Here is a 24,850-nt window from a genome sequence, read left to right as displayed (position 1 = left end):
TAGACCTTTCTGGAGGAACCCTTGTTGTCCGGACTTATATTTGTTTTGTGCCTTTTCTATTATGGGTGGTCCTCCTTTGTTGTGGCTTTTCTCCATTTAACCATCACTCTTGCCATGAAGATTCTCCAGGGGTCCCCTGCTCCTATTTGCCTCCCAGGACAAATCCATGAAGAAGTGGAGCTCAAGTTTGGTAGTGCAGGTGACAGTAAATGGGTCCAACAGCAAATCAAGCCTGAACTCTCCCTAGACTAAATTGAGACTGTCATACTGTGGACATATCATGAGAAGATGTGACTTAATAGAAAGACAATAATGTTTGATAAGATAGAAGGCAGTAGGAAAAGAAAAAGAAGGCAGCATTACAGGTGGATGCACTCACTCAAGGAAACCAGGGACCTGAGTTTGCAGGACCTGAGCAGGGCTGTTGGAGATGTTTCATTCATAAGGTCACCATGAGTCAAAGATGATTTGACAACAATTAACAGCAGCAAAGATAACAGTTACTCTTGAATATTCAGTCTGCTGCTGGGAATATTCAACAGTCATGCACACATTCAGTGTAGTTTGTCCTCTCACCATGCAAAGTGGGTCATCTTTTGCTCCTGTTTTCTCCAGTCTTCTGCTGATGACCATATTTAGCTGCAGTCCTTCTCTGATGCCTTTTCATCTCTCTTTCCAAGCCACTCACCTAAAAGCAAAGGGGTCATTCATAAATGGGCACTGCATCTGAGGACAGGATACAACCGAGGCACATCGATTAATACCAGTATATTTCATCTAGAAAATATCATCTAGAAATAGGGGCTGGCATCCCTAACTTATGCAGGTGTTCAGTCCAACTTAGAATCTTAGAGACCATCTAATGCAACCCCTGCCATAAAATTTAACCCCTGCCATAAAAAAAAAAAAGAACTAAAGCACTTCTGAAAAATGTCCATCCAACCTCTATTTAAAGACCTCCAAAGATGGAGAGATCACCACCCAATTTCCACCTGCATAAGTCAGTTTTTAGGTTGGTTTAGGGGTTGGACTTCTCTACTAACTACATGTAATGATCAACCACTTCTGCAAACCTACCTTTTACTTGCTGCATCACTGCCAGTATGGCCAGTGGACAGTTGGCAGCAGTGGTGAACTATCTAGTTATGTTCTTGGATGTACAACAATGATGTCATCCTCCAAAACCTCAAGAAGACCCCTGAGAAATACTGGAGTATGCCTTGTTAATGTGTGTTCAGCTACAGAAACAAAGCTAGAAGCTTCCCTGCTGTCCTGCACTTCATAGGTCAGTTTATGGCCATGTTGTAGATCTTGCAGCTGGGATGAGAGATGTGGTGCAGTTCCAACAGGGAGAATGTGATGTCTCCCTTTCAGCCAGAGAGTTCCAGGAAGGATGTCATTTCAAGAAGATGAAATGGAAACCTTTCTAGCCAAAGTAGATGTGACAGTGAGAGTGGGGTATATTTTGTGTGCAGTGATCATGGAGTTTTCAGAGCACAAGAAGCTTGCTGGATGCAAGAGCTCACTCTTCCCAGTGTTTGTCCATTGCCATGAGTACCACACAGTGCCAATTGGTGATTTGTGTTCAGTGGGTTGGTGAATCTCCTCCAGTTCCAGTCCAAACATTAAATGGACTATCCAAGGTTTCCAAGCCTTTTGGCATTCTGAATTGCTCATTCAAAGATCCTATAAGCCCAAAAGTGGATTCACCATTTCCATCACATTCCCACCACCCTTTAAACCAGATCGCAAATCGGTTTGAGCCATTTTAAATGACCATGGTTTGCACTTAAACCAAATCACTGAAGTGATTAGGAGAGGGAGGCCACGTGCTAGACCCATTTAACCTGTGTCATTTTGACACTGATTTTTTCCTTGTCTTTTTGGATAAATCGATTTCGCGCAAGTGTGAACCAGATGCGGATCGGAATCTATTGAAATTTGCCCTTTGACCAGCTGGAGCAGGTCTATTCATCAGTGTGAACCTTAAGTGGGTTATTTTATTTTGCAGCAAGAAAATGCGATTGAGGCAAATGTAGTGTGAACCACGCTCTGCTGCTGAACTGATCCATCGATTCGGATCGCAAAGCGATTTATTTGTAAGTGGGAATGCGGCCCAAATAACACCTCAGATGGGGTGTCAACAGGTGAATTGGTGGGAAGGGGCTGCCTTTCCAGTTTAGCTGGTCTGTTGGTCAAGAGGGAAAGTGAGTCTCCTACCTTTCCCACCTGGCCATCAGAAAGGCTTCAGGGTGGCAATAGCACCCATTCCCACCAGCAGCCACTGATGGGAAGGGGCTACCTTATGGGTTTAGGCGGCCTGCTGGCAAGGCGGGAAAGTGAGTTGCCTTTCTTTCCTGTCCAGCCAGCAGCTCTGCCAGACCTGGAAAAGGCTGTTGAAGAGAGGGGAAGTATTAAAAAATTACCTGCACTGTGTGTCAAATATATTAGGTATGCCATTGTTTGGATTTTAATAGCAAGAAAGTGTGGAATAGGTCTAGACTGGGCAATGCCAATATTTCAAGACTTTGCAGACCTGTGATTAGATGATGCTATATTCTTATCTCAGATATCTCTCAAAATGGAAAATCTACCTGCTTCCGAAGAGAGGAGATAGTTTTTTCTAGGTCTTTTACTAAAGCTTCAACATCCTCTTCTGGGGAGTAGTTTTGAGATAGTCCCTCCATCCTGCAAGAATAAGTGAAAAAGAGTTAGGGGAGTTCATTTGAGGTGTCTTTCAAGTGAGTGGCCTGTAATGCTATGCTCAAAAAATTCGTAAACGGTTTCCAGTCTTTATGTATCTTACATTGGCTTATCTTTTGAACCCAAGTTAATTTGGCCATTTTGGCCAACTCACTGACCTTAACAATTCATTCTTTCATCATTGATGCTTCCATCCATTCCCAAGTTTGAGCAAACAATATTCTTGCTGCTGTTGTCATATATCAAAGAAGTAATCCATATTTACATTCCAGTTCTTTATCCATAATATCCAACCAAAATATTTCTGGTAAGATTACAAATCTACTTTTAATTTTTTTGAATTAACATACAGATCTTCTTACAAGTCCACCACACACACATATATAAAAGAGCCCTCCTTATCTTGACATTCCTAGCATTGATTTGGAAGTAACATCACCTTTTGTGAAGGGAAAAGAAGTTGATTAGGACATGGTACCTTGTATCACCAGGCTTGTCGTTGGAGGGGTTTTCTTCTGGATAGCTGAACCCAGAAGATCTCTTGCTTCGGAAATGTTGTGAGAGTGCCCTGAACTGCCCCCTTGTCCTGCAGTCTTGGGAAGGAGGGGGAGAGGAAAAAGCATAGTTTGGGGTCAATGGTGGGATTTCTGAACGTATCTCCCCACTGTTACCACACTAGCTTTCTATTTGTCTGCAAAATCCCAGGATTCCATAGATGGAGCAATGGCAGTTAAAGTGGGAACCAACTGCTGTAACTGTGAAGAGGTGGCTACACAGCTGGTTGTGCTCCAAAGCTTTCAACCAGAAAACAGGATGTTGCTGCTGTCTAAATGACTGGGTTACATTCGATGAATGCAGATGATTTTTCATTATATGTATTTAAAAGGCAATGGAATCTTGTTATACTATAAAAGTCACATCAGTTGGTGAGAAATGGGGGGGGGGGGTTTTAAGATTTTAGCAACTATGAATGAATGAATGAATGAAAGTTTATTTCTAGACCACTATTCCTTAGAGATCATAGCGGTTTACAAAATTTAACATCAAAAGACAATACAAAGTGAAAGCCCATAACCCGACAATAGAAAAACCCACACGTACCACTTAAAAACAATACAACAATTCTAAAAACATTCTAAACAATCATTCAATATAAAAACCAATTAAAACTCATTAAAACACATATAACAAATTAGCTGGATCGAACAAACTAGAGATTTTTTTAGGGACTATTGCCTGTTTTCCATTTGTTATTAGAAGTAAAAAAATATGTTTTACTTGATGCTTTTTGGCTTAATAAAAAAAAAGCATGGCATTGCATCACCCACTGGGTGACCTTGTGCAAGTCACATGCTCTCAGCCTCAGAAGGCAATGACAAACCTCCTCTGAACAAATCTTGCCCAGAAAACCCAATGAACAGGTTGGCTTAAGGTCACCCTAAGTCTGTGGGTTTCTGGGGCCAAGTGGGGAATTGAACCCTGGTCTCCAGAGACGCAGTCCAACACTCAAACCATTACACCACACTGGCTCTCTTAAGTGCTCTGCCACCGAGCACTAAAGATGAAACAATTCTGTGTTCTGCTTATTTAATTGGAAATTTAAGATATTTCTGCATTCTTGTGCTTCTACCCTTATTCTCAGCAAGTCTGTTGGTCCACCTAGGCTAGTACTGTTGGCACTGGCTAGTAGCAACTCTCTAATGCTTGAAACAGGAGTCTCCCAGCCAGCATTTCTGCCTGGAAATGCTGAAGACTGAACTGGGGGCCTTTTTGCTTACAAAGCTAGTGCCGTAACACTGAGCTACAGTCTGATCCCCATGATGTTCTCATCTCAGCCATTACCTTCACAGCAGTCCTGCCACATGCGTAGATCCACTTCAGGGATATTGTCACAGCTCACCATGCCCTGTGGATAGGAGGCAACCTGGAATACATCCTTCTGGAGCTGTTGGATGTGGTCACTGTTGTCGCAGATAACACGGGCAAGCGACGCCTGTCTTATCTGTGTGAGCTGAGCCGGGGTGAACACACCTGGATTCTCATACCAAAACCTGGTGGGAAATTGGCAAGCAAGACCATCAGCAATTGACCAGCTAGCAGCAAAACAATGATGAAAGGCCATTGAGATTGCATGATACCGGGGTCTCTCTCGGCATTGTGGAAGATGTCATAAATATAATCTCCAGCTAATAAAATAAGAACTAAAGACTCCATGTAATAAATCCAAGATAAAATCAGGAGCAAAGAATTAAAAAAAATACAAAACAAAAACCAAACAAACACCAAACACACTATAGCAAATGAACTCAAAAGCAAATCCAACAGCAAGATAAAGGGGTGGTAAGGTTTAAAAGCACTCAGTCAGAAAAGATTGTAAAATGCCTGGAAGAATAAAGAAGGTCTTCATTAAATGCCATAATGATCTTAAAGATGGGTTGCTTCTATTGATCAGGCCCTATCTCATTTCAGCTTGAAGACATCAGAGATGGAGCACAGGAAGGGTTCAAATGACTTCTTTAAAAAAAATCACTCCTTTTTCCATTCATGTATTTTTTTTAAAAAAAAAGTCTGGCTATTATTACTATTTTCCAACCCTGTTACTGAAACAACGACTGTTTGAATTTAAAGATTTTAACTTTAATAGTTTATTGGCAGCTGTTTATTGTTAGACCACTATCCAGTTTCAGTTGCTTCTTTTTAATCACTTTGTTTTATAGTGCGTGAAATGCCATCCAGAAACCAATCCTTCAATTAACATAACTTCAACCCAAACAACTTGCTTTAAAAGAGCTATTATTGAAGTTTCTGAACTGCATTTTGCTACCTAATTTTCTGATTTAGTCCTGTGTTGGTGCAGTACTATACATTGTTGCAAAATAAATAAATAAATAAATAAATAAATAAATAAATAAATAACCTGGTGTAAACCAAAAAAATAAACCATGTATTTTTTTTTAAAAAAAAAACCTGTTTTCCCCCATCCGTGAAACACAGGGCAGTTTACCCAGGCACCACGCAAAGATGGTCAAGTCTTTAATGTCTTTTCATACCTTCCAACATTTCATACATGAAAACCAGGTTATGTGTGGTCAAGCAACATCACATTATGGTATAAATGGCAAAAGCTATTAATGAGGACAAGCATACAAGCTAGGATTGGCTCTAGCAGTTTGCTTTTTCCTGAGCTTACTGCAAAAGGCAAGACTCCAACCCCTCATCTGCTTTCCCCTACTCTAGTTAACTGAATGCAATGTGAACTACAGCAACTGAAGCAAGCTAATGGCAAAGGGAGAATGTTGGAAGTAGTAGAAGAAACTTGGACATTTTAAAAGCAGCTGGAAAAGTGGGATAACAGAAGATGAATTGGGACTGTTCCTGCCAAAGAGGGACTGCTGGAAGATATGTCTTCTTAATTGAAGGAACAACTTTCTTACATGGACTGGTGAAGAGCTTTGGTTATGTGAGTCAAAATGCTAAATTACCTGTCCCCATCCCGGAGTCTTCCAAACTGGGTCACGAATAAGCACATGAGAGTTGGCCCCACTCTGGTCCCTGGGACAAGATCTTCCACCATCAGTGCAGGAAACAGGTCAATATTCTTTGTAATTCCATATAAACTGCAAGGGAAAGGAAAATGAGATTAGATGATACAGCAAGGATCTGCTGTGTTTCATCTATCAAAGAGCCTTGTTTGCATCATGATTTTAAACTCCGCAGAGAATGGTAATTCTGATAGCTGTACTGATGTCTCTAATTCAGAAGGTCTAGCTTGTAGGAGCTGAAATAGGCATGACATACACCATAGATCCAACATGATGCAAGCAGCAACACTCCAAATTAAAAGGTTTAACCATTCTTCCATCAAATCCCATCCTGTGTTCGGTTCCTAATGTAAATCCCTAATTGTTATAAAAATGTTAGATAAAATTTTGCCTTTGTCCTGAAAGTCAACAAGCCTCATTTCACTTCCCAATGTATCTTCCTGGTAGTTCTATCAGAATTTATTTGCACTGATTGGTAATTAGTTTATGTAAAAGTTTGGGGAATTAGGGCTTCCAGAAGTTTTGGACTTTATTTTCTAGAAGTCTTAGCCAGTATGGCTAATGGCAAGGGATTGTGGAAGGTGTAATCCAAAAGGACCCAAATCGTATATGAGTCCCATTTGATGGAGGAAGGAAGATACAGGCATTTTATTATTTATTTATTTATTTATTTATTTATTTATTTATTTATGAGAGTTAATAACGAAATGTAAATCAGATAAATAGTGTGTTAGGGGAAAGCCCATAGAAACTCCTCCACCAGCCATACTGCTCTGCTTAGAATTGGCAGTCCCTCACAGCAGTTTTAAAATGTCTCACCTGTTTTGACACTTTCAGCAATAAAAAAAGCAAATATCTATAGCATGTCAATTTTGGAGTGGACATTTAATGTATTATTCAAAGCCCCTGCAGCATTTAAAGGTCAAAGCAGACTAAATGGTTAGCTTGTATTTAAATGTGATGCTCTCTCAAATAGTGCAAGACATCTGTTTGTCATAGCATATGATTCAAACCAAAAAATGGGAAGCAGAAAAGCCAGCGGGGGCTGTGTGTGTTCAGTGGGCCAGAAAATGCAACCCAGTTGTTCATGTTGGAAATGGAAAATTGGGGAGGGGAGATGGAGCAGAGTGGTTGGAGACCTGAGTAGTGGCACTCCAAGTTGCAACAATTCATTGCAATCCCCATTTGCTCACTATTGCTGTTGGAGGCAACAGCCAGCCCAGTTGCTGGTAAGTGATGGTAGGTGGCTACTATGTTGGTGGGATTGTGAATCCTTCCTCGGTTTTAATTTAATTTAAAGTTCTATTGAAGGTGCTGAGCCTACTTTGGAGGTAGAGCTCAGAATCTAAAACCAGTAGCAGATTCACACCAGTTCAGTGACATGAAAGCCATCAGGGCTTATGTGCTGAGCAGGAGGATAAAGCACCATGTTTTTCCCACCTATGGTTTTATCCACTTTCCTATGTTTAGCTCCAGAGCCCTGCTGTAAATTAGGATGTCTGGATTTGTACTGCTAAACAAGAGTCATAAACATAAAGAGGGGAGGTTACAATTACAGTTGACCTCCTTGACATCTTTTAGCCAGGTTGCCCTACCTCCTGAGCTTTTCCCTGATCTCCAGGTTCTTAATCTCATTCTTGAGGTCATCAAACTCCTGAGCAGATGTGAGGTTGCAGAAGACCCGGAAATCATTGTATGGTGGGATGCCGTGATCGCGCCCCCGCTGGATGTTGATGGCTGCAAGGTCCAGTGAAACGGAGTGGGCCATGGAGAAAAGCTTTTCTGTCAGCTCCATGTTCAAGAGTTCAGAAGGGACCCGCATTTTCCCATGGACCCCAAAGAGCCCACGGAGCAGAGGGTCAATGCCCCCCTCTTGGATGATCCTGAATGGAGAGAAGAAGGCTTTATGGAGTGGGACATGGCCTTGTTGGATGGGCTGGAATGTTTCATTGAGCCGGTAGAGAAGAGGATTGATGAGTGTGTGGCCAAAGCGGAAAGCGGCAGTGGCAAAGGCATTCAGGATGCCTGGGTTGGTGTTGGGCCCATAACCTTTATACTCTCCTAAGGCTTTCATCCCAGCTTCCCCAAGTATCTTGGGTAGCCAATGGGAGTAAGTAATGTGCTGCATCTGGGCCCCTACGATCTTGCGAGCTTCATGGTACACAGTGTTCCCATCCCAGTGAGGATTAAGGGCCAGAAGCTTGCGGGCCACACGGTTGTGCTCACGGAACCACAGGGTGTGCATGGAGGTCAGGGCCAGCTGTTCATTGGCCCGGTGGTCACCTGCCAAGAAACACGGCACAGGGCTTTCAGTCTCGTCCCGCATGCACTCAGTTGGGGGTCCCACTGCAAAGGGAAGGAGGGGTTTGTCAGAGCTTGGAACCACTTGGCCTTCCTTCAGGAGCCCCCTCTGGTTTGTGAGGTCCCTGAGTTCCAGGGACTCATGTTCCGTGCTGCCGTAGACATTGGAGGCATCAATGAAAGAGGTAAGGTGGTTGATTTGCTCTCGGGCATAGACGGAGTTCATCAGCAGAGAGGTCATCCCACTGCCGCATACAGGACTGGAGCGGACAAAGAACATGCAGCGCCCAATCTTCACCCGTGGGTCATTCGCCGGGATCATAATGGAGAAGCAAGGAGGGTCATTGGTACAAACCTGGCTGCAAGACTCTCCATCTGAGAACCGGGCCATGCTGATGGCAGCCACCGTCTGGTCAAGATCATGATCCAGGAACTGGCCCCACTGCATAAGCATGTGGGTAAACTGGTCATCAGGCGTAATGGTCTCCGTGCCAATCATGGCAGTGGAAACCAAGCGAGGCAAAGGAAGGGGAAGCTCTCTGGAGTCTTCCACCAAAGAGAAGCCTCTGGGGAGGTTGAAGCCATTCTGGTAGGCTGGCTTGAGCAGGCGTTGGAAAGCCGTAAGGGACGCCCCCCACATGGGATGCTGGAGGTTATTACATGAGCCGTCGTGGGTCCGGTACTTCTTATGAAAGCAGATATTGGAGCAGTTGGGTGTGCGGCGGTGGGCAGAACAGCCGGACAGGTTGGCAATCATGTTGAGGTAGTGAGGGGAGACCAGATCATTGTAGCGGTAACCTGCAAAATGACTATTATTACTGATGTATTACAGTCAAAATAAACATTCAATATGAAACTCAATATATTCAATATATAATTTCCCTCTCTTCCCTTTCTCTCTCCAGATGCCACACTCAGGTGAGATTATTAGTTTCCATGTTTTGGGGGTCTCATACTTGCCCATAACATATCAGTGTTTCTCCTAAAAGCCTACTGTCAAGGGCAAAAAAGTCCCCTTTTAGCCCCTTTGAGGAAGAACCTAAATGTATACTCATACATATGAGTAGCATCTTTTTGAGGGCCTAAATATATGATCTTAGAAGCTAAGCAAGGGCAGCCCTGGTCAATAGTTGGATGGGAGACCACCAGTGAACACCAGGTCCTGTCGACTATATTTTAGAGGAGGGAACTGGCAAAATCACAGTGTCACCATAAGTGAACACGCAACCTGAAGAAACACAGTATCTTTTTAAGACAAAAGAGTGAGCACTGTGAGTTTGCTTGGGATTTTCACTGCCAGGGTGTGTAATCCACTACACTTTGTTTAGCTCATAGCTTCTTCCCCTGTTAGCCTCCTGTATTTTTGGGTCTCATTCCATGCCCAGAACAAATCTGTTCCTCTTAGAAATTCCAATTCTAGGGAAATATATACATATTTTTATAATCAAGGCCACAAACAAACACAAAACTGTTTGCATATTTTCTTCAGATGAATTTGCAAAAATAGCAAAGGCAAAGCCAAAGCCAATACCACAAACTATGTTTCTCCCTCATAAAAGCAATATTTTGCCAAATGGGCTCTGCTCACTTGCCCTATCAAGCAAAAAGGGTGACTTGTTGCTTATTTCATTTATTAGTCACATTAATATCATTCTTTTCTCCAGTGAGTTTCAAGGCAGTAGAGATGAGTCCCCTCCACTTTTGACAACAATCCCGTTGGGTAGATCGGCTGAAAGTGCATGGTCTGAATTGGCCCAATGACTTTCATAGCTCAGGGGAAATTAGAACCCAGGTCTCTCAACCAGGACATCATGGTGGCTCTAAGAATGCCAGTTGCTCTCTGCTGCTGCTTCATACCTGTTCCATTCATGTCCACAACCAGCCCCTGTTGCACATGTTCCTGAATGAGCTGCAAAGTCCTCTCAAAGATCTCTCCAGCCCGGGCCGTCTCAATTGTGTATGGGTCTCGTGGATAACGGAAAAGGGCCAGCAATTCATTAGGAGTTTTGGGGCGTCTGTTTGGGGGGAAAAAAAGTGAGGTTGCCTGTAGTATCAAACTTGCCCTAAGTCTAATATTTGGCAGTACTGTTGTTAACTTTATCTAAGCTCTTGGCTGGTTGGTGATTGGGTGGCAGCATCCATCTCCCATGGGGCTGACATTCCACATAATCAGGGATGGTCAAAGGATACCTTTCCCTACACTGGTGCCAGGTAATCACAACTTCAGTGTAAGGCATAACAGCCTTACACTGAAATCCTACATCTTTCATATAATGTAACTTTGCTTATGCCTAACTGAGTAGCAGAGGTGCTAAGAAAACCAGTTACTGAATTGTAAAGATGCATAATGGGACACCAGAAAGAGTGCTCAATGCTCATTGGTACCCAGTGCACACTGGTACCAATGTGATGCGCATCGGGATGCACCTGATGTAGGGTTGCCATAAGTCAGGACCTCCAAACTGGGACAAATGTGGGACAAATGTAGGACAAAATTTTCAAATGGAGGACACATTTTGAAAAAATGGAGGACGCTCAAAAATTGATGGTTTTTTAAAAAAATTTCATATAAATGCATGTTTCTTAGGCATGATGAAAATGAAGGACATTTGGCATTATTCCTAGACAGATGGCAGAAATGTGCTTCCCTTTCTGGCCAAAAACCAGAAGAGGAGGAAGAGTGGAAGAAGCAGAGGAGGAGGAAGCGGAGAAGAAGAAAAGGAGGAAGAAGAGGAGGAGGAGGAGGGGTAAAGGAGGAGGAGGAAGAAGAGGAAGTAGAGGAAGAAAAAGGGGAGGAAGAGGAGAAGGATGAGGTGGAGAAGAAGAGGTGGAGAAGAAGAGGAGGAGGAGGAAGAAGAGGAAAAAGAGGAGGAAGAAGAGGAAAAAGAGGAAGAGGAGAGGAGACAGAAGAAGAGGAGGAGGAGAAAGAAGAAGAAAGGCTCTTTCCCCTGCCTTGAAGCCTCCCTGGCCGGCGGAGGAAGCTTCAAGGCAGGGAGGAAAGGGTCTCCCCTCACGGAGAGACCCTTCCTCCCTGCCTTGAAGCCTCCCTGGCCAGAGGAGGAAGCTTCAAGGCAGGGAGAAAAGGGTCTCCCCGAGGTGAGACCCTTCGTCCCTGCCTTGAAGCCTCCGTGGCCAGCAGGGAAAGCAGCAAGGGAGGGGAAAAGGGCCTTGCCGAGGCGAGACCCTTTCCCCTGGCCCTCCCAGGCCGCCTCCCTGGCTGGCAGAGGAGGCCAAGCAGGGAATGAGCCTTGCTGAGGCGAGGCTCTTTTCCCTGCCTGGTGTCGGTTGGGGGGGGGGGGTCCCGGGGGCGGGGCCAAACCGGGGCGGGACCGTGTGGCCACGCCCCAAACCGGGAAAGTCCCGCCCCCAGGAGGGATATGGCAACCCTAACCTGATGCATTGTGCATCTCTTCCATTGGGCATTGGGCATCATACTGGCTTTCCTATATAACAGCAGTTCTCTACGTGATACTAATGTTGTGCAATTGAGCAATCCTAATTCTAATTCCCAAAGACATAAAGCCCCATACAGACAGGCCAAAATAAAACTGCTGCGGGTCACGTTGGAGGTGCATGCCAAAGCTGCGCTCCAGTCCTTAGGATCGTGGCTTTGGCGCAGCTCCCAGACTCTTAGTGTGCATGCATAATTTAAACAGCATATCTCCAAAGTGACCCAAAGCAGCTTTTGGCCTGTCTGTATGGGGCCATAAGACCACTTATGAAGACACAATGCATCAACAGGATTCTGGCCTTACTTGCTAAACAGTTCGGTGCGTGTAGAATTGATTGCATGGTCCACACTGCTGATGGCTTCCTGGATTGAGGTGGCTACAAAAGTATCACCAGTTCTGCCAACATTTGTGGCTTTATTTTACCCATGACAAAGTAAAAGAAAGAAAGAAAGAAAGTTAGAATTAAAGGAGTGTCCATTTCACCTTCTTCTCCCTAAAACAGCTCATAGACAAAGTCCTGTGTTAGAACCACTACACTTAGGTGTTCTGGGCAAGGGAGTTTTTCCAAGTTCATTTGCTCATATTATCTAAATGAGAAAAAATTAAGAAATAAATCTTGTCTTTTTGTTTTATGCCTACACATTTTAAAGCTGTATAATTGTGCACCATAGCACTTGGTGCCACTTTCTTTCTTACTCTGTCTGCACTTGCACTTTACACAACCTCCAAGAAAAAGAGAGAAAACTTAGGAAGGGTTACATGTGCCTACATTTCCCCTAAGGTCTCTTTTCTCTTGCCATAAATTCCCTAATAAGAGTATATCTGCATTACACAGCTATAGAACTTTGATACCCCTTTAACTGCCACAACTACATCTTGTGGAAAGCTGAGATTTATGGTGTAGTGAGGTATTCAGAATTTTAGGGATTGTAGGTTGGGGAGTGTACTAGGAGAAAATACTAAGGTTCCTAAGATAAGCAATCCACCATTTCAATAGGATACCTGCTCCCCTGCACTTTTTAACATGGGTTGGCAGAGTGTGGCCCACAGGCTGTGTAGGGCTTCTGGGCTTTAAAAACATTGGTGTGACTTTTGAGCATTTTTTTTTGCCTCAAAAATGTGCAGAAAATTCCAAAATGCACCCTTATCCCACCCACACAACCCTTTAGAACTCTTCATTACACCAAAATATCTCCATTTCCTCTCATTGCGCCTCTCAAAATGGTGACATCGTGGTCGACATTTTGAGAAGGCCTACAGAGGAAACCAGTTGTCCATGTCAGGTTTAAAATCAAAGAAATACATTTTTTTTCAAATCCAGAAAGTTACTAGGACTGCATCTGCACTGCAGGAATAATGCAGTTTGACACCGATTTAACTGTCACAGCTCAATGCTATGTAATACTGGGATTTGTAGTTTTTTGAGAGAATTAGTTTTCTCTTAGTTTTGGTGCCACAACAAACTACAAATCCCAGGATCTCACAGCATTGAGCCATGCCATTGAGCCATTAATGCAGTGTCAAACTGCATTGCAGATGCAGCCTTGCTCAGTTCCTGAATTTTTGGAAGTTTGGGCAGGCCCTTGATGGTCCAAAGGGCAAAAAAACAAGCACTGCAGTTGCTCACCTCTCCCCTAGACCTCTAAGCTGCAGCACCCACTGGGTGCAGAGGCAGATAAATGCCAACTCCATCAATGAATTCCACCAACTATTGCTACAAATGGAAACTGAAACTTATCTTACCAATGACTGTCAGCTGCATGGTGCTGGAAGTGAACCCAAAAGTATTCCTGGCTACACATTCATATTTCCCTTGATCAGCTGTTCCCAGGTCTCTGACAGACAGGGTCCCTTCTCGGCTGATGTGGAACTTCCCACTCTCTGTGATCTGAATGCCTTCCTGTTGGAGAAAGAAAGGCTATGGTTCAAATATTGATCAGAATGGATATTGCAGCTAAGAAATCAGAAGAAGACTAGGAATAGAAAGGGCAGCTATGAAAGAACTGGACAGATCATAAAGAATAAACTTATAACTCTGAACACTAATACAAGCCATTGTATTCCTTATCACCATCTACAGATGCATGAGCAGGACAGTGAAGAAAGCTGATAGAAAGAAAATCAACTCATTGACATATGCTTCAGGCAAGAATGCTGAGGATACTACGGATGGCCAAAAGGACAAAAAAAATCAGTCCTAGAACAGATCAAGCTTGAACTATCTCTGGAAGCCAGAATGATTAAATTTAGACTATTGTGCTTTGGCCACATCACAAAGAAAAATGATTCATGAAAAAAGGCAATGCTGCTAGGAAAGGTGGAGGGCAGTAGAAAGATAGGAACATCACATGCAAGATGGTTAGACTTGATCAGTGAAACCATAGGCCTAGGCCTGCAGGACCTGAGCAGAGAGGTTGAGGACAGGGGATTTTGGAGATGTCTCATTCACAGGATCACCATGAGTCAAAGTCGACTCAGGGGAAGTTAACAACAACAACAACAACAACAACAACAACAACAACAGCTCTTCTCTTCTTGGATATAGAGGCCTTGTCTGCACACATGACAGAATGAGATGTTGCTTACCCTTTAACGTATCACAGATAAAAACCTGGACACATGTGGCTAAGCACCATCAGAGTGCGATCATGATGACCAAAGTTATTAATAAGGAAGAATACAGAAGCTAGGAAAGACTGCAGCAGTTTCCTTTTGTCTGAGTCTACTGGACAGGACAAGATTTTGGCTTCTCCTCTCCTCTTCCCCCTTTAATGGAGCGCAAACTACTTTTGCACTTTAAACTCAGTTTGCAGCAACTGAAGTAAACTGAGGACAAAGGAAGAAGTGAGGAACTGGAACATTTTTAAAGCAGCTGAAAAAGTGGGATGACAGAGGATGAATCGGTATTGTCCCTGCCAAATCGACAGTTGGAGGGTACATTTTCAGTCTACATGGAGAGCTAAAGTCGTAGAATGGATGGTGCTCACTTCAGGATACAGGTTGTGGGATTGCATAAATAACAGATTTGAATAACAATCAATATTTGTACTTTTTGCATTTCTTTCTCCTTTTATCCCACAAATAACATCCCCTACCCATTCCCCCATCCAAGCATGCATATACTAATCTGATGATGTGCACTGCTGTCCACAGATACATTTGCCAAAGATTGTGGCCTCAGCAGATGTTGAACTGCAGCTCTCATCATCCTTCACTATAGTCTGTGCTGGCTAAGGCTGATGGATGTGACTGTCCAATAGTATCTGGAAGGACACAGGCTCCCCATCCCTTTCACATGCAAATGTCAACGTTCACATGTAAATGTGAAACATGTTAATCTTCAGGGTGCCAAAAGACATTGTGTTGTTTTTTGCATTTCAAACCACTAGATGTCAGTAACCACACTGGAACATTCAGGAGGCCACGATGGAAAAATCACCTCAAGCTATATACAAAATATATTATTTGATCCACAGCAGGGAAGTAGCCAGGATTTTGGGAAGGGGGGGGGGGTCTAGACTAAGTGCCACAATTATAATGGGGCTTGGGTGCAGCGGCGCGGCAGCACACACCATTCAGTTTATCTAACGGAAAGGGGGGGGGGTCTGGACCCCAAGAACCCCCCCCCCCTTGGCTACGTCCCTGTCCACAGGATTGTTTATTTCCTATTTACCCATGCATATTCTTAATAGGCATGTAATTCTTTGTTTATTTCATTCTTCCATGCAAGAGGAAGCGGAAGTGGCAGAATCTTGCCCTTCCCAGCAGGATCAGACACAAGCAAACTGCTGCAGCCTCTCCTTGTTTGTGTGACCTTCCTCATTATTTTTGCCCTCTTGACCACATTCTGATATTACTTGGCTGCGCATGGCCCAGGTTTCATCTGTGAAATGTTGGAGGGCATGCTCACCAACAAATTAGATAGCAAACACTCAGACCTTGGCCCATGTTATGGTAGGCTGTGGATCCCCCTGGGCAGCACAGGGGATCTCAATGTCTTGCCCAGTTTCTGCAACCATATCTTGTGGAGGATGAAGGAAGACTGGAATAACTGTTTAAGAGTGAACAAAAACAGAGTGGAATATGTATTAGTACCCCTTTAACCTGGAACAACTTGAAGGATGGGGAGAAGGTTTCAAGGGACAAGAGATACCAAGGGGAATGATGGAAAAATACCTCGTGGAGTCACCCATAGCTGCACCGGCAAGCTCCGAACACCAATAGCACTGATGGCATGACATTCATACTGGCCTTGGTCATGAAGGGCAACCCGGACAACTCGCAGGGTACCAGTTGCAAGGATACTGTGTCTTCGATCGCTTGGCAATGGACCACCTAATGAGAACAGCAGCATGTTAAGCAGGCTGAGGAAAATGTATTTTACCAAATAAAACTTTACCAATTCTTCCTATTCTTTCCCATTAACCCCCAAATGTAAGGAGGTGTCTATGGGTGGCTACTTCTTTACAACAGGATGGTGAGGAAAAAACAGCAATTATTCTTTTAAGAAACTATGGATGCCTAGTAAGCCAGCATGGTATAGAGGTCTGAGTGTTGGACTAGGATTCTGGGAGTCCAGTGTATGAATCCTCACTCAGTCATGGAAACCCACTGAACAATCTTGGGCAAGCCACAATTTCTTGGCCTTAGTGGAAGGCAGTGGCAAGCCTACTCTGAATAAATCCTGCCAAGAAAATCCTATGGTAGAATTGTCATTAGTAGATTGGAAGGCACTTAACAATAAAGGACAGGAAACCTCTTTCACATCGAGGACCATATTCAGGTTCAGAAATGTTCCTGAGGATTGCATTCCAAAGACAAAATAAGTGGGATCAAAAGAACCAGCACATTTTGGCTTAAAGCTGTTCTTGCCAGTGGCCGAGCCATTACAGAGGAAACAGTGGAAATGAGCTCTCAGAAAGGAGAAAAGAAATAAAGTCTAACTGCTTTATCACACTAGTGGGCAAATGGGATTTAAACGAGAGTTAAACTAGAGAAAACCAGGAAATGTGTTATAAACTTCAGGCATTTCCTGGTTTTCTCTAGTTTAACTCTCGTTTAAATCCTGTTTGCCCGCCAGTGTGATAAAGCAGTAAGAGCAGATACAGTATATTCATCTGAGTATTAGACTAGGATTTTGGGAGACTAGGTTTGAATCATCACTTAGCCATGGAACCCTACTGGGTGCCTATGGACAAATCACACACTCTCAGCCTAAGAGGAAGGTGATGGCAAATCTCCTCTGAATAAATCTTGCCAAGAAAACCCTTGGTCGGCCAGGGAGGTCTTAGCAGGAATTCAGAAGACCACTGGAAACATTAGCTTGGCAGGCACGTATTCCAGGGGTAAACTGAAGTGAGAATACAGACCCCAGAAAAATAGCAACAGGAACCTCAAACCCTGCAAAATGTTTCTTGTACAAACACCACTGTGCCACACAGAAATGATTAGACACTTAATCCCCAGTCATTCAAGTGTGAACAAGTGAGCTTCCAGAGTGGTGTCAAAGCCAAGAAGAGGAATGAGAGGCATTGCTAAACTTTTCTGGGTTTCAGTGAGTCTATAGCTGGCTTTGAGGATTTTTTTTTAACCTTTCAGGACTTTTTCACATCATCCCTTTAACCCCAATTCAGATCTTCTGCAGGCTTAAAGCCAAATACTAATCCTTCCAGAGGAGAAAAAAACCCAATTAAGCTTCAGTAACTACTTTGGTATTTATAATTTGAGGAGCCTGAGTTGCCCTTCTTGTATTTTGAATACAGAGCATGCAATCTGCACAATGGAGCTGTTTCGAATTCCCTCTGTTCTCCTGCAGGAGGTTAAATATTTCCTAATGATAGCAAAAATCTCAATGATACAATTTGTTTATCAGGAGTGGTCACAGTTGTATACCTCTATGTGGAGCTTGGGAAAGTTTTGGACCATACCCCTGGGTGTTGCAGTACCTTTTCTAAGATGGGGAAATTGCCAATATTGGAGCCCCACTGATTACAATTGAACTGCGCTCCCAGGCGTGAGCATCATTATGTTTCTCCCGGCTTACAGTCTGTGAAAGATCGAGGGACGCGAATGGCAAGACCGTGAATCAGGTGGGACGACTGTATACTCACAGAAGAAGGCACTGCCCTCAAAATACCTGCTCTTGTCCAGGCAATTACAGGGAGAGGATGGCCTTCTGCAGAGCATGGGAAATCCACACTTTGACCTTCTGTTACGGTCTGATCAGTTGGGAGGACCAAAAATTTTGGAGTAGCTGAAGACGGAAAAAAACAGGGCAGAGACCAGAAGATAAATCAGTCTGACCACAATTGCTTTCCTCAGACACCCTTTTTAAGAGGATATGTTAAAACTGCAGCAGTTCGTTCCAGCATAACCTTTTTTTTAATACGCTCACCCACACAAACTTCAACTGATGGCTTTATCTGAAATTTTAAATTCTTCCCTGTTGCAGTCTTCTTTGGCTGTGTTGCACTGATCTTTTTCACTCTGATACGGCTTTAAAATTTTATAAACAGCTTTGTAAAGTTGCATATGCAAAACGCACCATACGGTTGGTCCTTGTTATCCGCTGGGGTTTGGTTCCCCCCGTGGATAACAAAATCCATGGATGCTCAAGTCCTATTAAATAGAATGGCAGAGCAAAATGGTGTCCTTTATATAAAATGGCAAAATCAAGGTTTGCTATTTGGAATTTATACTTTTAAAAAATATTTTCAAGCCGTGGACGCTTGAATCTGTGGATGAAAAATCTCTGGATAAGGAGGGCCGACTGAACAGATGCTTTAACACACTCAATAAAGCAAAGTACTTTATTGAGCAGCAGCTGAGTGGCTAATTCAGCCTCTACTGAATGCATAAGTAACATCCTTTAATTTATAACAGGTATTTGAGAGAGGACAAATGGGAAGGTGGAACATGGATCCTTTAACCTGGAATACAAGGACCTGGAATACTCTCTCTTAAAAAGAAGGAATGTCCATCTTTGGCTGTTACTACACTGCAGAAATGAAGCAGTTTGACACCACTTTAACTGCCATGACTATGGAATTCTGGAGTTTGCAGTTTTGTGAGATATTTAGCCTTCCCTGTCAGAATACCCCATCAAACTACAAATCCCAGAATCCCAGAGCAGTGAGCCACAGACATTAAAGTGGTATCAAACTGCTTTACTTCTGCAGTGTGGCAGCAATCAAGGTTTCCAGAGCCAATAATAAGCAAAGAGACACAAGAGATCTGTGACTATAACATTTTGAAATCTGAATGTTTACTGGCAAAATTGCCAACCTAGCTTCATTCATCCCTTCCCTGCTGGTTGGAGAGACCCATGTGGACTGAAAATGCTTTTCTAGGAAGCTCCAAATAATAAATGGAGCTTTCTGTTGTGAGAGAACTCACATTTTTGCATTAGTTGGAGTAAGCAACATGGACTTGATGGCAGGAACATGATACATGTTGAATTTGTAAGAGCCTTCACATTTAAGGATGTTTCAGTGATAATGGATGGGAAACATAGTTTGATCTCCCTCTAAAAGTACCTGCAAGCGGGCAAAATGAATTGCAACTTGACTGCCAAGGCAGAGCCCTCCCAGTATTAAAAACAGTTCTGGGGACCTTGTCTTCATGCTAATATATATACAGTTACCCCTCTGTCAGACCCTCTGTATCCATGGATTCCACCATCCACAGCTGGAATATATTCCTGATTCCCCCCACCCACCCAAAAAACCCAAACCTTGATTTTGCCATTTTATATAAGGTACACACTTTTATTACACCATTGTATATAATGGAACTTGACTTGCATGGAGTTTGGTATTCATGTGGGACCCTGGAACCAAATCCCAGCAAATACCAAGGTCCCACTCTACTTTTTCACTTTAAACTTGGTTTGCAGCAACAGAAGTGAGTTGACGACAAAAGGGAAAAGTGGAAGGAACTGGGACATCTTAAAAACAGCCGGAAAAGTGAGACAGCAGAGGATTAATCAGGACTGTCCCAGCCAAATAAGGACATTGGAGGGTATGTCAAAGTAATTTGAGTCACCTTGCACTATAACATTTGCTGTCGCCTGGATGGAGCCTTCGCTGTTACTGGCGTTGCAGCTGTATTGCCCCTGGTCTGAGAAGGTGACATTTTGTATGTACAGGCCTCCGGAGTTGGTGATGGTGAAGCGAGAATCCTGTGGCAGGGCCAAACCTGAACTCAACACCCAGACGACACGAGGAGGAGGCTTCCCAGACACCCCACATTCCAGAGTCACGCTTTCTCCAACTAGGACTTCTGTATTTTGGGGCTGGATCACAAAGCTTGGCTTGGCTGGAAGCAAAAACAACAGAGAGAGAATTGGGGCTGTATCTACACTATACAAGTATAGCAGTTTGATTCCTTTTTAAACGTCATGGCTGCTACCTATGGATTTCTGGGATTTGTATGGAATGACAGGATTGGAATGAGACTAAAGTGGCAAGAGCGAGTCACTGTGGTGTAGTGGTTTGAGCGTTGGACTATGACTCTGGAGACCAGGGTTCAAATCCCAGTTCAGACATGGAAACCCACTGGGTGACCTTGGGCAAGTCACACTCTCCCAGCCATAGAGGATGGCAATGGCAACCCTCCTCTAAAGAAACTTACCAAGAAAGCCCCAGAATAGGTTTGCCTTAGGGAAATGACCTGAAGGCACACAACAGCAACAAAATTAACAAGATTCCAATTAAATCCTGGGATATGTAGTTTGGGGCAGTACTTGGAATTTTCCTGGCTGGAGAGTTTTAATGTTTTCGTTCAATGGATATAGCTAAGACTCTGCTCCAAAAACCTTTAAGCCCTTCACCAAACTACAAATTCCATGATTGTGCGGGCATCTTCTCACTTTAATAGTGCTCTAATCCTGTCAGCGACAGTTATAGCAGAATGAAACTATTAATCCTAAATTAAAGTGCAATCAAACTATTATACACCTGTTCTTACGGAATAATGAGGAGGTTTTCCATTGATATAGCATTTTCCACCATTTGAGGGGCATTATCCTCAAAACAACTCTCTGTGGCAGTGATTATTTTGTCTACTTCATTACAGGTATGCCCCAGTTAGCAAACCTGATGTATTCCTGGGCATTATTTCTTTAATTTAAATCTTATATTAATAGACAGAAACATTTTGAACCTCCTTAAGACAAAACAGAGAGAAAAGGGGAAAGCGTGTAAGCCTGCCTCATCTGTTACCCCCAACATATTTTTTAAAAGCAAAGATTTTGGCTACCAAAATGGAAATCATAAGAAAAGCTGAGGCTGGTGAAAGAAAAAGGTCATCCATGGATGCATTTTGGAAGAAGACTTCAAGTGATCTTTGTTGTTGCCTTGAGCCTTCAACTCATTTCCAGCTTATGATGACCCTAAGGCAAACCTATCATGGAGTTTTCCTAGCAAGATTTGTTCAGAGGAGGTTTGGCATTACTTTTCCTTGAAGCTGAGAGCATGTGACTTGCCCAAGGTCACCCATTGGGTTTTATGGCCCAACTCGGCCCAATCCCATGATAGGTTTGCCTTAGGATTACCATATGCAGGAGACACTTGAAGGTTTCTTCAAGTTGGAAGCTAGAGAAGGTCACCCAGCTGCAACCCCCAGCAGCAGAAATAGTAAAAAATGCTGAGAGAGTTGCAATCTAATTCTCATTTCTGGTGCTGTGTTTGGTCTCTGAAAGTCACAGGACCAGAAGAGTGGCCCTGGACTCACCACCATTGCCCATCCCATGTTTCAGGAAATGTTCAGAGTTAGGCAACTGTCTTTCTTTTTCCGTCATGGCTGTTGACAATCCCAGGCATATTTTGTAAAGGCTAAACACACAGACACACACACCTCCATATTGATATTGTCTCAGTTTTGGGAGGTACACCTGTGAGCACTGACATTGGTAATTAGATGAATGACCAAAATTATCTACATGTCTTTCAGATGGTATATTTTCACAAAACTGGAATTGCCAACAACATGTAAGAAATAAATAAAGAGAAAAGTGGGATCAATAATTTTGGAAGAGGTTGCCTGAATTATCCAACCTCAGGGCACAGCAGTAAAATCTTAACTTTCAGGGGACTTTTAAATTCATTACATACATGGATTGCCAAAATAGCGTAGGACAACTTCCTGAGTCTTGGCTTCACCAGCAATATTCTTGGCCATGCACTGGTAGACGCCTTTGTCTGATTCTCTGGTATCTTGGATCATCAGTGTTCCATCCTGCAGCAGGTTCAGCCGTCCGTCCTCTTGCATGTCAATCTCATTGCTGGGAAATGGGAAGAAAGCTATAAACCAGGGGTGGGAACAATTCAGTCCTCCAGATGTTGCTGGATGGTAATTCCCAGCATCCCCAACTAGTATAGCCAGTAGTAAGGAATGCTGGGAACTGCAGTCCAACAACATCTGGAAGGATGCTTGATTTCCATCCCACCATAACAGCCTGAATTATACAGGTTTCTGGTAAGCTAACCCTGGATGATGTTTGGATTTTCATGGATTCACATTGAATTCTAGTATTTTGATTTGCCTGGGAAAGTTAACAGGAATTGCTAGAGGGGAAATGAACAAGCTGATTTACCTGAAGAATTGCCCCCCGCCCCACACACACATGCAAGCTTGGTCTTAAAGATTTTTAAAGACTGTTCTTTAGATTCCCCCACCTAATGTGAATAAGATGAGGAAATAGCTAAACATGAGTCAACAATGTGATGCAGCATCCAAAAAAGCCATAGTAATTCTAAGGTACATCACCTGGAGCATAGTGTCCAGGAAAGAAGTAGTGCCACTGTTCTACAATGGTCTGACTTCATCTGGAATACTACATCCAGTTCTGGGCACTACAGTTATAGAAAGGTGTGGACAAGCTTGAATGTGTCCAGAGACTGGTGACCCAGATGGTCAACAGTCTGGAAACCAAGCCTTATGAGGAATGACTTGGGAAGTATGGTATGTTTGCTAATGAAACTCAGGAAGAAACTCTTCTCGAACATTGCCACATAGCCCGAGAAACCCACAAAAAACTATGATATGTTTAATTTGGAAAAGAAAAGACTGAGAGATGACATGAGAGCTGGCTTGTTTTCTGCTGCTCTCAAAAGTAGAACATGAGCTGATAAATTGTAAGAAAAAGATTCCACCTAAACATTGAGAACAATAAGAACTGTTTGACAGTGGAACAGAATGCCTTGGAGGGTGATGGAGTCTCCTTCTTTGAAGATATTTAAACACAAGTTAGATGAGCAATTTTCAGGAGTGCTACAGTTGTGTATTCCTGTATGGACTATATGGCCCTTACCGCTTCCAATGCTAAGATGCTATGAGGACCTGTAGAAGAGTGGCACTTTGATTACGGAATGCCCCTCACATTTCTAAATAAATATGCCATTTCTGGTATTGCAGAGAGTGATACATTGCATTTCTAGTATTGCAGAGAGTGATACATTGAAAATTGTTCACACCTAGAACTCTTCTGCTTGCTGAGTTTACATTCCCGTAGTCATTTTGCATGCCCCCTTTTCTTTAGATGCCTCCACTTTATTTTTAAATAATCAGCTAAAGTTTTAATGGTACTGCAATGCTTGGAATTTGGGGACTGAAGGAAAGTTTTATTTGCCGGAGCTCTTCTGGGAGGTGCAAAGCTCTCATTTTGCCTCTGTCATAGCTATACCACTGCCTGGCAGCCTCCAAAGAGCTGCATCATTCTCTTTGCTGGCATGCCCATGCTCTTGGATGAGAGTTGTAGTCCCACAGGCTGCCCTGTCATGGAGAAGCCTTACCACTTTCATCCAAACTATAACTTTCAGGATATGTAGAAGAAAACCATAGGAAACAGTCGAATCAGATTCAGTTTCACTTTGGATGAATTCTGAATGCAAAAGCACCACTAGGCTTTGCCCCATTGCTCATTACTGGAGACTTACTTGTTGTGGAGCCAAATGATCTTGGGCTTTGGGTTACCTTCTGCCCTGCAGATGAAATAAACGGTGTTGCCCACTGTGACGTCCACATCTTGGGGCTCAGTTGTGATGCGAGGACTCTCTGAAACATAGCATGAATGATGCCTTGCTTAAGAGCTGAAGGAGCTTTGGGTATCTGGACTTGGAACTGTAATAAGTCTGACTTCTACTCTGTATTCTCCCACGTTTGCTCCACTGAACATACAGAGGTGTGAACAAATATTTTCCAGAACTTCTCGCCTTCTGGCCTCTAGACTCATACCAGTAACTATGCTGGCTGATTAATAAATAATATGCTGTACCAGTAAGTAATGATAGACCCACCAAATACACTTTTATAAGCAGGACCCTTGATTTCTCTTCTCTCACACAGATGGAGTCACCTCAGAAACGTTATGCACACTAGAGATTCTTGTGTAGTTTCCAAACCCTCCAACATTTGAAAACTGTGACAAAGGTCCTCCTCATTAGTCCTCTTCATTAATAATGCTTGCCATATCTGCTCACCACCGCCAGAATGACGATCGCGCAATTCTGGTGTATAGAAGAAATTCCAACAGTTGACAATTGGCTACAAAAATCCTTTAAAATAATAGAAATGGACAAAATAACGATGGACTTAAAGGATAAGGTTCAAGAAGGGAAAAAAACATGGGAATCTTTCATGGATTACTGTAAAAAGAGATGGTGCCTCTCTAAGGACTAAATAACCTCCTTTGCATCTAATGAACAGGAAGGTTCTCTGAAACTATCTCTCTTCCCTTGTATGGTATAAGGTTTTAAGAGAAACAATGGAGTAGAAAATACGGGCTTTATCGCAAAACAAAATGCATTTAGTTAGCGCGGTGTAAGGTACAATGTAAGAAATACTAATCAATCG

General features: G+C 43.1%; 1 protein-coding gene across 3 annotated transcripts in view; it reads right to left on the bottom strand.

Annotated features, from left to right (window-relative positions):
* LOC149315532 (peroxidasin homolog) overlaps nt 1-24,850 on the bottom strand; it is a 64,590-nt gene that overhangs the window by 5,393 nt on the left and 34,347 nt on the right. For all 3 annotated transcript variants that reach the window (XM_089513606.1, XM_089513607.1, XM_089513608.1), the window contains exons 8-22: nt 23,935-24,052; nt 22,111-22,280; nt 20,042-20,314; nt 18,135-18,251; nt 16,175-16,333; nt 15,937-16,049; nt 13,742-13,898; nt 12,302-12,410; nt 10,404-10,561; nt 7,841-9,344; nt 6,186-6,320; nt 4,546-4,754; nt 3,182-3,296; nt 2,595-2,688; nt 577-688 (exon numbers count right to left, since the gene is read on the bottom strand). In XM_089513606.1, the coding sequence (XP_089369732.1) occupies nt 590-688; nt 2,595-2,688; nt 3,182-3,296; nt 4,546-4,754; nt 6,186-6,320; nt 7,841-9,344; nt 10,404-10,561; nt 12,302-12,410; nt 13,742-13,898; nt 15,937-16,049; nt 16,175-16,333; nt 18,135-18,251; nt 20,042-20,314; nt 22,111-22,280; nt 23,935-24,052 (3,530 nt within the window). In that variant the 3' untranslated portion in view covers nt 577-589. The remainder of the gene's footprint in view (nt 1-576; nt 689-2,594; nt 2,689-3,181; nt 3,297-4,545; nt 4,755-6,185; nt 6,321-7,840; nt 9,345-10,403; nt 10,562-12,301; nt 12,411-13,741; nt 13,899-15,936; nt 16,050-16,174; nt 16,334-18,134; nt 18,252-20,041; nt 20,315-22,110; nt 22,281-23,934; nt 24,053-24,850) is intronic.

The sequence above is a fragment of the Sceloporus occidentalis genome, unplaced genomic scaffold, assembly GCF_023333645.1.
Source record: "Sceloporus occidentalis isolate IW3139 unplaced genomic scaffold, rSceOcc1.0.p SCAF_3, whole genome shotgun sequence".
NCBI classification, from domain to species: domain Eukaryota; kingdom Metazoa; phylum Chordata; class Lepidosauria; order Squamata; family Phrynosomatidae; genus Sceloporus; species Sceloporus occidentalis.
Note: the sequence above shows the minus strand (reverse complement) of the source record. Positions and strands in the feature narration are given on the sequence as shown.